The 16,938-nt window shown below is 46.7% G+C and overlaps 2 protein-coding genes across 3 annotated transcripts; both read left to right on the plus strand.

The window, feature by feature from the left end:
* Positions 1-444: 444 nt before the first annotated feature.
* THAP1 (THAP domain containing 1) lies at positions 445-6,555 on the plus strand. Its single transcript, XM_038170716.2, has 3 exons — positions 445-678; positions 865-1,060; positions 4,443-6,555. Exons 1-3 carry the CDS (start codon positions 608-610, stop codon positions 4,908-4,910), a joined length of 735 nt encoding a protein of 244 aa, XP_038026644.1. The 5' UTR covers positions 445-607; the 3' UTR covers positions 4,911-6,555.
* On the plus strand, positions 5,277-16,888 carry IQCN (IQ motif containing N). Of its 2 annotated transcripts, XM_072031752.1 has the most exons (3): positions 5,280-5,414; positions 11,524-12,103; positions 15,316-16,888. In XM_072031752.1, the coding sequence occupies exon 3, from the start codon at positions 15,595-15,597 to the stop codon at positions 16,822-16,824; it is 1,230 nt and encodes a 409-aa protein (XP_071887853.1). In that variant the 5' UTR covers positions 5,280-5,414; positions 11,524-12,103; positions 15,316-15,594; the 3' UTR covers positions 16,825-16,888. The 2 variants fall into 2 exon arrangements, with proteins under 2 accessions (XP_071887854.1, XP_071887853.1); XM_072031753.1 differs by lacking the exon at positions 11,524-12,103 and having other exon boundaries at positions 5,277-5,414.
* Positions 16,889-16,938: the final 50 nt, after the last annotated feature.

The following is a 16,938-nucleotide window of genomic DNA, read 5'->3' on the forward strand; positions in this document are numbered from 1 at the left end:
TGTTTTATACGTGTGCTTTGTACGCTGTGTACACACCAGCGTTACATTTACACGCAGATACCCGGCTATTCTGGCAGCGGGGCAGGCCGCCTGCTGGTGCTCTGAGCGACTTCGCCCCTCCGGGCAGCCGCTGGGAGCCACCGCCGGACCCACGGCCCCGTCCCTATCCCGGCCCGGGGCGCTATCGCGGCCCCGCTCCCTATCGCGCTCCCCTCGTATCGCGGTGGCTATCGCGCCCCGCCCGGCGCTGCCCAGCTGTGGCGGCCGGGCGCCGTCTGAGGGGAAAGCGGGGGTGGCGCTGAGGGAGGGGAGAGGGGGCGGGGCCTCGCCCGGGCACCGCCTTCCTATTGGACGCCCCGCCGGCCAAGCCCCGCCCCGCCGCGCCGCGCGCCCAATGGGCGAGGGCGGCGCGCGGAGCCACCGCGAGAGTTGCGCTGAAGCTGGCGCCGCCATCTTGGAGTCGGGAGAGGCCGCGTCCCGTCGCTGTCCCTCTCGGAGGGGGTAGGGGAGGGGGGGGGGGGGGCAGGATGGCGGCGCGGCGCTGAGCTGAGCTGCCGGCGGCCGCAGGCCCCTCCTCGCCCCGCGGCGGGGCGGCGGGGGCGGCAGGATGGTGCAGTCGTGTTCCGCCTACCGCTGCCGGAACCGATACGACAAAGAGAAGCCCATCTCCTTCCACAAGTGAGGAGCGCGGGCGGGGCGGGGCGGCGCCTCCTGACGCGGCGCGAGGGGAGGGGCGGGGTGGGGCGGGGCGCAACGGTCGCCGGCGGCCGTTGATGGCGGGGGGGGGGGGTCCTGACAGAACATGGGGGGGGGGGGGAGCCCCTGAGGGAGGCTGAGCTGATGGCGCCCCGCCGCCGCCCGCAGGTTCCCCCTGACGAGGCCGGACCTGTGCAAGAAGTGGGAGGCGGCCGTGAAGAGGAAGAACTTCAAGCCCACCAAGTACAGCAGCATCTGCTCCGAGCACTTCACGCCCGACTGCTTCAAGAGGGAGTGCAACAACAAGCTGCTGAAGGAGAACGCGGTGCCCACCATATTCTGCTACACCGAGCCCAACGAGAAGGTAACGCCGGGGCACGCCGGGGCTGCCGCCAGGTGCTTGTGGTGCTCAGGGGGTCTTACAGAGCCCTCAGGGACACCTGTAAGCCATCCTTTGCAAGGCAGGCTGGACCCTCAACTCCCGTCCCCAAACTTCAGCTGCAGTTGGCCATAACTGCAAATCAGTTATCCTCTCTTCCTTGCAGGCGTAATAAATGCAAGCTGAAAGCTACGAGATTGGTTTCCATAAGGGACACCACGTAGCAGGTTTCTTCCCGCTCTGTGATAGAGGAAGGAGAGAATGGACGTGATAGGTCTAGGGCTGAAAGACCGCCAAGGGATGAGCTGCGTAAATAAAAACTGGGGTTGTGCTTGTTTGATTTTTTTGTTGTTGATGTTGTTGTGTGTAGCGCTGGATTTATTGCAGAAATGGAAAGGGAATGTATCTGGAAAGTGACAAGTGGAAAATAGGCGAGAGAACGTAAGCGCAAGGTATATAGAAAGACAGACAAGTTCCAGGTACATACGGCTGTACTAAGTTCTGTTGGATTCCCTTTCCCTGTAATCTGAATGACACGTTTTCTCTGTCACTTGTTTGCAAAGCTTCTTGCAGTCTGAAAGCCAAATAGGTATACAGGGTAACCTACGAAAATACCATCCGTGCACCAGGGTTAATGGTGAGCCACATTCTCCATTTCATTATGGTGTCTGGCTCTACGAAAGCACAAAGGGATGCCTTTTAATTGCGGAGAAGGATGTAGTGCGATTTCTGTTTGTCTCACAGCAACTTTCAGTGACCTGTCACTTCCCTTCAAGACATTACATAGTATCAGAGAAGGATAGTACTAGTGCTTGCGGTTCTTTGGAATTGAATTCACACTGTTTTTGAAATACATCCTTTTATCTCTTTCATTATGAAGTTTGAAATAGTTTATGCACTTTTTTTTTTCCTTTGGAGAACCATTTATTGGCTATGAGAATTGATTATAATTCACTTGTGACATGTCAGCGATATGAACAATCAGTTCTCTGCTGTATGTTGTGACAATAATGACATATTTATAAAGATAGCATGTGCTGTATGAACTGCAGGTAGATGCCTCTGTGAATTCAGCTGTCTGGCAACAATGCAATTTCTTTTGTTTGTGCTTCCAACAGGGGTGAATTTCTCTCTGCATGTTATGTGTTCAACAAGGCCAAGTGCCGGGTCCTGCACCTGGGGCGCAATAACCCCAAGCAGAACTACAGGCTGGGAGAGGAATGGTTGGAGAGCTGCCAGGCAGAGAAGGACCTGGGAGCGATGGTTGATAGTCGGCTGAGTATGAGCCAGCAGTGTGCTCAGGTGGCCAAGAAGGCCAACGGCACCCTGGCTTGTACCAGAAGCAGTGTGGCCAGCAGGGCTAGGGAGGTGATCGTCCCCCTGTACTCGGCTCTGGTGAGGCCGCACCTCGAGTGCTGTGTTCAGTTTTGGGCCCCTCGCCACAAGAAGGACATCGAGGTACCTGGCAACAGGACGAGGGGTAATGGGCTAAAGTTGCACCAGGGGAGGTTTAGGTTGGATGTTAGGAAGAACTTCTTTACCGAAAGGGTTGTGAGACACTGGAACAGGCTGCCCAGGGGAGTGTTGGAGTCACCATCCCTGGAGGTCTTTAAAAGACATTTAGATGTAGAGCTTAGGGATATGGTTTAGTGGGGACTGTTAGCGTTAGGTCAGAGGTTGGACTCAGTGATCTTGGAGGTCTCTTCCAAGCTAGATGACTCTGTGATTCTGTGTTTGACCTGTAAACTTCTTAGCAGAGAAGTTTGAAAGTGATTGTTGACAGGGTCAAGCTTTTTAGAATACAGGTATGTGAATTAGATAGGCACACCGGTAGCAGCAATTTCTTTTAATTGAGAAATTAAACTGATAGTAGGCTGGTTTTGTACTTTAAAGTGATCGGTAGTACCTGAGCACTAATGAAACTTCCCTTCAATACCAAATGCAAAACTGCCTTCTCAGTTCCTTTCTGCCATGTACTGTATGTAGTTTGTACCAGAATTACATGTATATTAGCTCTCCCTAGCCCCCTTTCGAGTGCTGCTTTTTATGTTAAGTCAAGGAACTTAATGACGAGGGGGATGGACAGTGGCTCTAATACTGAACATTGTGAATGCCTTTGGTCTTTGTGCTTTTATTTGTAGTAATAACGTTGGAGATAGGTAGTTACAAAATTGGTTTCGGTGCCTCTTTTCACTGAGAGCTTTTTTTTTTTAAAAAACAGTAATATTCTGGCTGTTCTGTTTGAACAGTTCTTTTTTTAATCATTGTGTGCACAGAAGCATTTGTGAATTAAAATATGTTCCTTTGGGGCAGAAAGAATCTGATTTCTCTACTCTGTCCTCCGGTCAAGCAGTGAGAGGTCTGTGCTGTCATGAACCATGCAAGTGTGCCTATCAAGAGCAGCATGATAAAGACTGCAGTTTCCTGTGGGGTTGAGCTCATCTGCTGTTCTGCTGCTGCCAGGAGGGAGAGCTGGGCTTCTCCCTTCTCTGTCCAGTCTGCCAGCCATGCTCCTACTCTCCCTCTGCCTGTATACCAGCTCAGGTGTAGCCCATACCTCTCATTGCATGGCTCTGACTTCAGTAAAGGACAGAGCTTTCCTGTAGCCATGGTGGGAGACTGAGTAGCTTCCTGTCATCTTAGCAAATGGGAGTTTTAGCTAAGGGTAAATAGCAGAGCTGGGAGAGCTGCTTTGCTTGAAGAGCTGTTTGTTTTGGCTCATTATATCTCTTGAAACCAAGCCCATGTGCTGCAGTACCAAAACAGTGATACAGCCTTCTCCAGCTGTTAAGAGGCGGGTCTTGCTGTGTCAACCTTCTCTGCTCTGCCAGCTTATCAACCTCCCTCAGTGAGATAATTCTTATTTTACTTCAACAGAAGGTTATTCACTTCTGCTCTGCTCCTGTCTAAATTAGCGGGCAAGTTCAAAGTACGTCATGGTAAGGTGCAGTAGAAAGAAGGGGGGCGAAAGGGAGTGGGATGGCCGTGATGAGTTACCAGGTCAGCTGAGCTCCGTTTCATGGAACTACATCCTGCATTCTCAGCTAATCCTAGATACGTATTTCAGCTAAGCCTTCAAAAGTGATGGTGGTTTATAGGTTCTCCAGTTTCTGACTTGTTTGAGACATCAAGGACTTGAGTTTAAAAGAGTGTTGGAAACTGTGCTGCTTAAAACACCTCCAGTTCAGAAGCCATACAAAAACGGGCCTGGAACTGGTGGCCAGTTTTGAAAATGTAGGCCTTGAAGTTCTTATAGTTAACTTCAGTCATGGGTGTTGGTATTATACTGGAGCAGGAGTAATGGAATTGCATTGTAAACAGTGTTAAGCATGCAAATGTACTTTTTTTTTTTCTTTTTTTTTTTTAGCCTGAAGAATTTCCAGAACAGCCAGAAGATCCACTACCGCCTCCACCACCACCGCCACCTCCGCCGCCACCACCACCGCCACCACCACCAGCAGCTTCTGTGTTACTGCCCTCTCCATCAACTCCTTCCTTCCATTTAGCTCAAATAGATGCCAGATTTGTAGATCCAAGTATTGGATTATTGATGCCTCCTCTCCAGACCCCTAGCAATCTTGCAGTTTTTTGTGATCACAATTATACCGTAGAGGATACAGTTCATCAGCGAAAAAGAATTCAGCAGCTGGAGGAGCAAGTTGAAAAACTGCGAAAGAAGCTCAAGACTGCACAACAGCGATGCCGGCGTCAGGAAAGACAAATTGAAAAACTGAGGGAGATTGTTCAGTTTCAGAAGGAAAAAGACATACTGTCAGGAAAAGGCTATGTGATTCTGCCCAATGACTATTTTGAAGTTGTAGAAGTACCTGCCTAACAGTCATGAACGTCAGCTTTCACTCTGCTAGGCCAGGACGTTTAGTTTAAAAACTAAATGCTCTCTAATTCTGTGTGAGACTCTCCAGAATTCTAAACCAGTAAATGTTATAGGGAGGACACCACATTTTTTTTCTTCATTTTCATTTCAGTTCGATATGTTTTTAATATACGGAAAATGCAAGCATCTCAGGATTAGAATATGCATTTAGTTTATGAAATCTGAACTGCTTTACAAAAGGAAAGGATGCAGGGTTAAAATGCACTTAAAATCTGTACAATTTTTATTTTTTATTTTTAACAATGGCTGTCTTATGCTTACACGGGATGGGAACTGAATGTGGCTGAGAGTGAAATTGAGGTTGTCGTACACTTGGCACAAAACTTTGTCAAGGCATTTAATACTGGCTTAGGTGATCCCCAGGAAGTAGTTTTCTTTGGTTTCAGGAGGAGTGGAATTAGGCCAGCTCAGAATACCTGAAAGTGCTGCCTTGTGTAGAAAAAGGTAAGTTACATATTTCAGCCTGGGAAACTTCCAGCCTCAGCTTGTTATGCCTTCAAAGCACTGCAAAAAGTCTTAATTCCTGGATTCCTTTTGGTGAGGTTTGTAATTGAGCCTTTTCTTTTGGAGTAGCATATACCAACGCGTGTGTGAGAGAGAAGGGGATATTTCTTTAGTGTAGCTAACTGGAGTTGTAGAGGATTTTGTTCTGAGGGTACTTACGAGCCCTGCTGAAACACAGTACTGCACTGAACGTGCATATTACCAGATTGCTGGCAGGATCAAGAAGGCGCTATCCTGTTTAGGGTGACTGCTTTCCAAAAGTGCCCTAACAATACACAGTCGTCCCCAGCATGCTGGAGTATGCCACTCCCATAAGCACTGTCACGGGTGGAATGTTGTCCTCGACTTCGAAAGTTTTGGTCTTAGCTTGCATCTCAAATACGTTTGTAGCTTCATGAAATGAAGAAATTTGTTTTTCCTTGTCTGGGGTGCTAGACTCTTTCTGCTTTAATTACAGCATACTCTAGTTTTCTTTTTCCCCTTCTTTTTCTTTCTTTCTTTTTTTTTTTTTTCCTTCCCCAGAAGGCATCCACCACTGGGCAGATATGGAATTAGACTTCAAGAATTGCTTGGTGCTAGACTGGTTTTTAATATCTCAAATGCTGCTGCCTCTCCTTCAGCCTTATTAAGAGCCTTTCTAAAAATGAATTTAACATTCAGTGCAGCAGTTTGCACTTACTGTCCAATAATTTGTTTAGTCAACAAACTCATTCAAAATCAGAGAATGACATCATGCTAACGTTATTGTAGCCTTCACAGCTGAAATTCCCTGACATAATAGACATGAGGGGAATGACTCTTCTCCATCCATCTCAAACCTGTGTGTAGTGTGAAATCTAGCTCTGGTGTTAATCAAGCCTTGTTCATGATGGCTTAAAAAACTTCCCTTAATATTCTGTTAGCATGACATTCTGAAATGTTTAGAACCAGTCTTGATACTTCTGACCTCACTCACGCTGTGTATCTACTTTCCCTGCCATTTCATATACTTAAAATGAACAAAAATTGCTGGTGCATCCTTTTGTGTAAATTTATTATTCATGATTAAAAATAAAAAGCAAATGGTGTGTTAGATTTTTAACTGCTCTCTCTCCTCTTTTCCCAGGACTTTGCCAAATCTATCTTAACATTTTCTGTCTTTTTATAGAGCAGTTTCCTTGTTTAGATGCTTATTTAAAAAAAAAAAAATTTTTTTGGTGGTGTTTCTGAGTTTTTGCGGTTACTTTTCATATTTAAAACTGAAAAAGCACAAATTCAAAAATTGAAAAGGAAAAGAAGTTTAAAAAAGTGTTGCTATACAGTTGGCAGTTGCGGCCATGTAGTGAATTGTTTCCATTTTGCCTGCAAAATGCCGCTTCTGACACAAGGGCAGGGCCAGAAGCAGGGGACGGGGAGAAGTCCTCTCTTCTGGCTGCAATGAGCCATTACCTTGTGGCAACTACTTTTGCAAATGTAAAAGTGACATCTTGCTCTTAAGTTTCAGCTTTGCTTCCTTCCACCCCAGCCAAGGATTCCCATCCAACAAATTTAGACTCTGGGAACCGTGTCATTGTGGCAGAAAACACTTTCTGCAAGTGTTTCCTTTTAACCCGTCAGAAAAGCAACACAGCAAAAGAAGTAGCTAGTAAGGTAAGAGTGAGGCATACTGAGAGATTCTTGTTTCCTCTACGAGGTGCAGTGCTGCTAGGGCTAGGTGTGTTGCGGGCTGTCAATACCACAGAGCTATGAAGTGTAAAAACAGCTGGCACTAGAACAACCAATTGACTTTCAGCAGCTGATCTTTCTCCACCTGTCATTCTGCTGCAATCTCTAATTGTTAGCAAAGTTCCTTCTTTCTTCTTCTTTTTTTTTTTAAAGTATGATTTACTATGTTCACACAATCAGCTGTGCAAAGGTACTGTGTCACTTCCTGTATGTATTGGCCACAACTGGTATCTGCATATAGCAGCAGTTTCGTTAGCATCTCCGAAAAATGCAATTGGGAGTTAAAAAGAAGAAGTGAGAATGTAAGATGTCAAAGGCTTTTGTGAGTGGTGTCTGTCCAACTGCAGATGAAATAGCTAATAACTGTTTAAATGCCTGTGTCTGCATTCTGCTGAAGACCATTCTGTAAAGGAAACAACCTGAGGAGGTTTGCTGGCAGTTGTCGGAAGTGTCCCATCCTTAAAATCTGGACAGAGAGATCTCTTGACATGGACTGATGTTATGACAGGCAGAACATCAGCACTGCTTCTGAAAAGAGAAGTGTCTGCTTACGTGCTTCCCTCCATTTGCCCCAATTTATTCTAGTAGAGCCTGTCTGAGCTGTATGTAGCATTTAAATTTTTCTCCTTTTAAAAGTATGATGTTTCCCTGTGTAATTGGGTTATTCAGCAGCCTACTGTAGAATGCTGTGTGGGCCCTGTGTTTTAAGGGAGGTTGGGGGGGAGTAAGAGAATGGTTGGGTTACTGCTCCTCACACTGAGGGAATCCTTCATTGCTGAGCTTCTTTCTCCTGTACTTCCCATCACTGCTTTGTCTCTGTTGTCATTAGAATGGTCTTAAAAACTTCTGTCGTGCTAAGATTTCATTTGCTTTCAGCACTATGTAGGGTAAACCTAGGCAGAGTGCCTGATACGAATTTTGAAGTTGTACAGCTGAATAAAATACAAACGAAATCCCAGTCTGAATGTAGGAAGAAGGAAAGCCAAGTAGCTCCTTGGGTAAAACTAAAACTGCAACTCCAGTTTCTAAATCCATTTCAAAGGACTGTTCCTATCCCATGCTTCTTTGGAGCAAGGCAGTTACTCATAGTCAACCTTTTTGGTTCCTTTCCTGAGATCTGTTGTAGGTTTTTAGTCTATAGGCTATTCTGTCTCCTGGTGGCTCACATCTTTGTCTGTCTCTGGCAGGATGGAAAGGGGTCTTTTGAGCTGCTGTCTGATTTGAACAACTAAAATACAATCTGCCCAAGAACATTGATGCTCGTGCTGTATCACAACCGCAAGTTTAGGAATGTTAGCCCTGCTGCGTTAAACACAGCAGTTTATTTGCCATACCTTAGCCACGATAACGTCTGATTGGTAAATGAGAGACAGCAAAACAGAATAGATACGTGATTCAAGAGAGATCCTGATAGTAATCACTATTACAGATCTCCTTTTGTGCCTGTCTGATATTTTCAACAGAAATTGTCTCTTCTTACAGGGATCTCCTTTTGAACTAACCACAGCATTTTATTGCTCAAATCGGACAGAAAGCCTTGCAGTGTTACACAGACCAAAGGAGTTTAAAAGTGTGTGTGGGAAAAAATGTGTAGCAAAATTGCTTGATACACCATGTAACTCTAGGAGCAGCTTACGAAAGAAAGTCATCTTCAATCTTCTGAAGAAGTCAAAGGAAACATTTAAAGCGGATATTCAGAAGGAAATTTTCAAGGACTTCTCCTGTGAATAGACGTATTATATTGTCATAATTAAATCTCTCCACACTCCTGCCCCTGTTGATTCATTTAACATTGAGTATCAAGGCTTTTATTGCCTGTAGCTCAAAATGATCTATTATTTCTCCTGTAGCTGCTTCCTCACACTGTGCAGGGAGGAAAGACCTGTAAAGCCTGGGCTCATGTTTGGACCTCTGAAAAAGTGATAGTCATCTGCATCTTGGGTCTAGTTAAATTGGACCTATGAAAAGGTCTTGCAGTTAGGCTAGTCTCTACAGTTTTAATTCAGAGAAGGGCTTGAATGGAGTAGGCAAGCTTCTAAATTCCTTTCAGGCTTCACTGGATGTGGCTATTAAAATTTCAAGGTCTATGACTGTACTAGTTACCTATAGATGAATCAAATCTTCAGTGTTTGAGCCTGTGAAAGATATGTGATTTCTTGTTGGGAAAGCTTCAGTCCGGTGACGGGTAATCCAGAAAAAGGAGGTCTTGCCTCCAGCAGTGGTTTCCTCTTTCACCTTGGACTCACTTATGGCCCTCCTGTCAGAGACCAATACTCTCTGGCCAGGTTCTTCCAGATGTTCCAAACAAGAAGGGTATAAAGTTTAATACCAAGCTTATTTATTTGGAGATACTTGACATTACACAGGACTTAGACTTAGTCTTTAGGACTTAGAATGATATGGCAATATGCTGACATCAAGACACCAGCACAGCATAGCGGCTGTATGTGGTGGAATCACAACATAAATGTGATTTCCATTACTGCTTTCTATATGCTCGCCATCACAATGCTGGGTGTCCCTAATCTCCAGGATGAAATACATGTGTGAAAGGTAGCTTAGACCAGCTGCTCTCTTCAAAGTGCTTATCATGAGTTCTTTAGTTCTTACATGAAGGCTGCTTATGCAGTTTGACAACCCAGTAGTACAGCTGTATATCTAAAGCAAAGGTTACCATCCGGTTCCCTTTGTGTTGAGATATTTTCAGCTTTTCTTATGAAAGTTGGTGGTTATTCTTTACATTCTTCCCTGCGTTCATTGTTCTTACTCATCTCCTCTGAACCTTATCTGCAGCAGTTTGCTATTCAGTCACCCCTCACCTCCCACCCCCATCTCTTCTCAGGACTGTCCTCACATGTCTTCTGCAGAAAGAATTTGCGGGCTTTAGGTGCTTTACAGTCTGGACCTGCTCAGAAAGGAAAGAATTTTCAGAGGTGACTTTTTTTTTTTTTTTGGTCAAAGAGGAAGTGACCTTTTACTGGGCTTGAAAAATCCCAAGATTTCTGCCCGCATTTCAGGTTTCTGCTAATAACCACGATAACACCTGTCAATCAGAAAGGGAAGCTTCAAGATACCCGATTTGACAGCCTTCTCTCTCTCCATTTTTCTCTCCCTCCCTCCAGGAGTCATTTCCAAATAAAGAGATATCTATCTGTGGTGTCATGTCAGAGGTCTGAAAATCAATTTATTTTTCAAGAACTTAAAATTCTGCCATCTATACATTCAGTTCTTACTTTTTGAGTCCAGAGGAGAAAATCTATTAGTTTTCTTTGACTGACAAGGGACTGAAATTGCTCAGAGTTTATTTATGTGTTCAGCATGTTGGGAAAATGGGCAGATCCTACTCTACAGGTACTATGCCAGGGAAATCTCCTGGTCGTGGATAATAGGACACGTTTATCCCCTAAAGCGAAAGCACATGTGGGCATTTCACCTTGAGGAACTTCAGATATTTGTAAGTAACCTCTTAAAAACACACACACACAAACCACAAGTGTAGTATCACTGGAGTTATCTTCCTTTGATACTGCCATCCGTTGACAAAATTAAATTTCCTGGTGACACCAAATCAAAACCAGCCTCTGTCAACACCTTTTGCTCTGGGCCACAGCAGAAATCACTGGCTTACGCAAGCAGTAGGTGGCAGTGGCCTTGCTCCTGTCTCACAGCACAGTCACTACACAGCCTTGTGATCACGCTGTCTGCAGAAACCACCACTTGTGTGATATGACTGTAGACGTAAGACCTCTCTCCCCACTAAAAGATCTCTCTATTAACAGGTCAGAACCATTTTTCTTGTCGTGGATGTTATTTTCACCATCTTTTTCTTGTCTGCCTTGGCTTGCACCCCTGTGGTATTGCTCTCCTTGTATTCCCAAGTTAAGGTTCATCTGGGTTGTTCAATTAATACTGTCGGAAGTTAAGCAGCCCTCAGCAGCTCAGCACTAGGATATTCAGGACGTGAGACAGTAACCTCTTGCTACGTGCTGGTAACTCTTACTGTTGCATACTACAAAATGTGCCAGAGATGAAAATGCAAAGCGCTGTTGCAAACAGCACTGGTAGAAAAAGCATGTCTCAGATGAAGACTGCTTGGGGTTTAGGGATGAGGAGGCTTAATTGTTGTGATAGATTTCACTCTCCTGCCTTTCAAGCTGAGCTAACATACCTGTTTGCTTTTACTCTGCTTTGGCTTTTGATTCCTGTATGTGACTGCTAGGTTTGCAAAGAGAAATGCTCATTTAGGATAGGTGGAGCAGTGAGCTCAGGTACACCCCCTGATTCTCAGAGGAGCTGAGAGCTTTCTGGGTACGTGTTCACCACTGGCATAACTTTCCTCACGCAGAAACCTACAGAGAAAGCCCTGCCTATGCAGCAGTGCTGAAAGCCTGACCAAAGAGTTCGGGGAAAACCTTGCTGAATCCCGTGGGGCCGGGATTTCTTCTCTGTGTCGTTGAAAATTGTGTCATTGGAAAGCCCAGCATGGTTTTTCGTATCAGTATCACTGGAAAGTCCACCAAGGTTTTTCCCGTCAGTATCACTGGAAAGTCCACCTTGGCTTTTCTCATCAGCGTCACTGGAAAACCCACCGTGCCTCTTCTCATTGGCCCCGTGTCGACGAGGGAGCAGCGGGGCAGCACCTCTGTCTGCAGCGAGGTGCAGCAGCGCCTTTCTCCACCACCAGAGTCACAAAGCCACGCGTGGCCCCAGCTGTCCCCTGAAAAGCAGGTGTTTGCCCATGATGTCACAAGGGGACAGTGCTGCGGCGAGGCCACAGCAAGGCAACACCCGCCCGGCTGGGGAGAAGATGGTCACCCTCAGCAAGTAAGGTGTCTGACAACATTCACAGCCCGATGGTCGTCCCCGCTACCCACGGAGGAACAAAACCCTGAAGTGGCACTGGTGGCGGGCTCCTGAAACCATAGGTTTGCTCCTTTCTGTTCTCTCGGTGGTCTGAAGGCTCTGGAGCGAGAGTGTCGTGGTCTGTGGGCTCGCTGGGGAGGCCTCCTGGAGCCTCTCTGCTGGCTGACTGAAAAGTCAGGCACGCTGCATTGAAAGCAAGTGTGAGGAGTCACCCCAGTGAGGGCAAATGTGGGTGATAACGCGCTGTAGGACGCTGGTGACAGCAGCCTGGTTTGTGTGGTTAGGTCCTGAGGTGGTTAAAAGGCGGTTTGTGGCCTTTGCAGAGTTCAGGTCAGTGGCTTGTGCTCTGCAAGCCCTCCAAGAGCCACCGTAAGTTGTCTGCTGGCACCTGCTCCTGTCACCTGGGGGCCTGGCCCCGCACTTACCAGCCTTCCCTCAGAGAGCTGGCCCTCTCCCTGCATGGCAGGGGCAGCCTGCAGAGCACTTTGGCCATGCCCCCTCCTGAAAATGCACACGAGCTGGTGGTCTGTGCTCCCAGCTCCAAGCAGCCTGGCTTGCTGTCAGGTGGAGCTAGGCGTTGAAAACCACGTCTTTAATGAGGTTAACTCCTCTGCATGGTCACAGGCTTGCCATTAAAACTGCTCTGGAAAAAAATAATAATAAAAAAAAGTTATTCTGCTGTGGCAGCAGGGGCAAATACAGCTTTTACATCCTTTGCAAGAAGGTAAGATTTCGCTTTCAAGTGAGGTGCAACTGTAAACATTTGGTGTTTGTATGCAGCCCGTTTGGCTTGTCAGAAGCAAGGTAAACGACAGGTACCAGATATGTTATCCAGTAGTGAAAGCTTTTGGGGTCTCGGAACCTCTAATTTTTCTATTTTAATTCCTCATACTATTCAATTAACTGATGCAGTTTTCAGATATATCCATTGGTTACATACGGCACTAAATAATTACAGAACATCACTCTATAGCTAGCAGTACCTTCACGTCTCTTCTGTCAGGATTATACATTACTTCAAAATTAAATTCTGCAAATTACCTGAAAAACGTACGCTGGCTTCATCCAGGAATTGTGAAGGTGTCTGTAACCCAATGCTCTGCTTGCAATCACGTTTCACACAAAGCATTAACATGCTCCCAGGTCAACTGTGTGACTTGGAGCAGTCCTGCTGTAGATAGCAGTCTATTATGCCCGTGTGGCCAAGGCCTTTATTTCTTCTGTACCAAATACTATTAGAATTCTGTTGTGAAAATTAAAGAAAAAATATAAAATTGAAAATTTGGTTTTTCAGATGTGCCACTCAGGGATCTAACTGGCTTTTGTTTGTAAATATTCATGAGCATGACTGGGAAAAACTCTAATGTAAAGAGCAAACGCCTTGCTGTAGACAGTGCTGAATTTCAGGCACATGGGGACATCTCCTTTTGAACTGGGATTAACAGCTTTGCGCAGTGAATTAGCACAGGTAGGAAACCCTAGACATTACTCTGTAAGAAAACTTGCTTCAGGATCTGCATTTAACATTCTCAGTTAGAAACCTGGCAGTGCCTGTGCGTGAACCAGATAAAATGGAAGCCCAAAACATGATGCAGCTTTTCAAAATGATGGTCCTGTGTATCTTATATCTTTGGGTCTTACCTGTAAGCGTTTCCATTTAACCTTAAGAAATCACTGGAAAGAATAAATATTATTCCTTATAAATTGTTTGACATTAATTCATCTCATATGGACTCAACACAGCAAGGAAAAAGTCTCACAGCCCCTTTCAAACCATCAGGTAGGCTTCAGAATTGCATTGGGCTGAAGCGAGCCCTGCTGTGACGGGACCTGGGGAGGACAGAAGGAGGTCAAAGGGAGGTATTAAAAGCAGAACCGCTCACAAACTCCCCCAGCACTGTTTCCCAGGGACATGCTGACTCTGTGGTCCTGGTTTGGGGTAACCGCTGTGACAGAGATGAGGCCTTGTCTGCTGTTTGGGTGCTACCAGAAGAGTTTCTCCTCTTTAACCAGGGGTGATTCAATCAGAAACGCATGCACTTTATAGGACCTGTCCCCTTTCATGTGGGAGTCCTGACTGCTATGAGGAAATTCCCACTTTCTAAGATTTTTGACTGTAAAGTAGCTGAGCTGCAACAAGTAGGAGAACTTTGCTCTTGGTGTGCTGTGGCCTACAAAATGTGAGTCCAGGCGGGGTCAACCTAGAGTCCAGACCTTTTTCTTCCTGGATGAGAGCTGAAACCGTCAGATACCATGCAAAAGATCTCAAACATCAGGTGTCTTGCTCATAGGGGGGCTAAATGGCCTGGATCCTAACTTAAGTGTGCCTGGCCACCTTTTGGAGATGGAGTGTTTCTAGGTAGGGCAGGCTTGCTTTCCCTTTGCAGCTCTTCAGAAGAGCTTCTTCTCATGTCAGGGGTCATGAGAACTAGGTTTGCTGCTGATGAGTGGTTGGCATGTGAAGGCTTCTAAGAGCCCTCAAGGTGAAGGAAATGGTCAGAGTGATCTGAATCAGCCAGAGAGTGCTCACCTTTGCACCTAAGAAAGGACCCTTCCCTTCCCTTCCCTTCCCTTCCCTTCCCTTCCCTTCCCTTCCCTTCCCTTCCCTTCCCTTCCCTTCCCTTCCCTTCCCTTCCCTTCCCTTCCCTTCCCTTCCCTTCCCTTCCCTTCCCTTCCCTTCCCTTCCCTTCCCTTCCCTTCCCTTCCCTTCCCTTCCCTTCCCTTCCCTTCCCTTCCCTTCCCTTCCCTTCCCTTCCCTTCCCTTCCCTTCCCTTCCCTTCCCTTCCCTTCCCTTCCCTTCCCTTCCCTTCCCTTCCCTTCCCTTCCTTGCCCTGCCCCTAATGGTGAAGACACAGACATCTGTCTGGCAGCTCCATGGCACATGTTGAGGAGCTGTATTTCTCAGCCCCTGAGTTTTGAGAGACTGAATGTGGCTGAAATGTTTGGTACTGAGGTGTTTTGTTGCATTTTCTATTAAAATAGTACCTTTAAATATATATTAAAAAAAAAAAGAGAGAGAGAGAGAGAGAGAGAGAACATAAAATGTTTTATTGAAACTCTGGATGGTAGAGCAACCCATCATGTACAAAAATTTGACTCTGAGGACCATGTTCATGAAACACAATTTGATAAGGCTATTGTGTGCTTGCAAATGAGATAGAATATGTATCTTTTTTTTTGGATGTAAATGCAAATTCTAATACACGTGCTGAAAATGCATGTGATAGAGACCTTGTGAACCATGGAAATAAGGATCTTTTTGTAATTCAAACAGGTAGCAAGAAGCATGGAGCAAGAGAGGAAAATGCACAACAGCAATTGTATGTCTTTTTAATGAAACAACAAGAAGAAAGCCACAAGCACCAGAAAAACAACATCCAGTAGTGTAATATAGCAAGAGACTGAGGAAAACGACCCTCCTAGCAATTCCAGCATTTCTAGATGATATGTTGCAGTTTCATCTTTTAGGCAATCAGGGAATTACCTTCTGACTGTATCAAAATAACACCTCTAAAGCTAAAAAGAGGAATCCTCGTGTGAATCTTGTGTGCATATGTGGATCTTCAAAGCAATCATCTCTGTTAGCCCAGGAGAAGATCATGACAAGCAAGGGCCCTCAGATGCAGGCGGGAGCAGAGCCCGTGGACCTAGCCACCATCACCTCAGGCAGAACATCGTAATTTCTGACCAAGTATCTTATTTCAGTGTGGTATCTTCAGGAGAACCTCCCAGCCTGCCCCACCAGACACAGCAAAGCACCGCATGGCAGCAGCTCCAAAAACAGGCTCAGCAGGCTACCATCATTCAGGCTGCATGGCGAGGCTACCGAGTCCGGAGAGAGCTGGATGAAATGCACAAAGCTGCTGTCAAGATTCAGGCAGCTTACCGAGGCTACCGGACGCGGCAGGAGTTGCCCCTTGGGTTTTATGATTGTTTTGGGGATGAAACGCTGGCATTAGATCAGACGAAGACAGAAGAAGAGAGGGTGGTGTCTCTCCCTGGAGCGTCTGGAGCCTTGGAGTGCTACATGCTCCTTGGTGAGGGCTCCCAGGCATCGGGAACGTCCACGGGACACGAGGGGCCGACAGCTCCGTGCGGGGACACACATGACCCCGGCACTGTTGTTATTCCCAGAGCAGTTGTCTGCAAGCCAGCATTTTCTCCCATGCCAAGCAGTGTTCTGGTCCTAGGTAACAGTTTACCTGCCTGTGAAGTCTTCCCAGCCTTGACAGCTGAACAGCAAGTCCAGGATGCTGCGGATAACCCTTGGGCTGCAAGGAGAGAGCATCAAAGACCGGAGGAGCTGGATAAAACGGAGAGACAAGCTGCGAAAACAGCAGAGCAGGGCCAGGTCTTGGTTTACAGCTACCAGCTCAGAACAAACAGCTGTGAAAAGTACCACGTGTCAGAGATACGCAGCATCACCGCCATGCAGGAATTGTCCCCAAAGCCCCAAGATGCGGTGCCCTGCCCCGAACGAGGCCTCACTGTACGCCTGGAGATGAGAAACATAAGCAAAGCGACTAAGGCAGGAGGCAAAGGGCCATCTATAAGAAACGTTGATGTGCGTGCAGTGGTGAGGAGCCCACCAGCCTCCTGGAGCTCCTCGATGTCCCTCCGCGTGTCCAGCCCCAGCGGGACAGTGGAAGGCTCTGCGCGGGACGCGGGCAGAGGCCGGCTGTGCGGGCTGTACACCGTGCACAGGCACGGGGCATCGCAGCCTTCGCACTTCCACATCCACCTGCACGTGGTGGGAGCGGGACGGGAGGCAGCAGGCAGCTAGCCACGGCAGGGAAGCGCTGAGGAGACCTGGGACTGAAACACCTTACATAAAACCTCATCCTGCACCCGCACAGCCTGGTGGAGCTGGAGAGGGGAGGGGGGTGCCGTGCTGGTG

This window comes from Anas platyrhynchos, chromosome Z, assembly GCF_047663525.1.
Source record: "Anas platyrhynchos isolate ZD024472 breed Pekin duck chromosome Z, IASCAAS_PekinDuck_T2T, whole genome shotgun sequence".
In the NCBI taxonomy this organism is placed as follows: domain Eukaryota; kingdom Metazoa; phylum Chordata; class Aves; order Anseriformes; family Anatidae; genus Anas; species Anas platyrhynchos.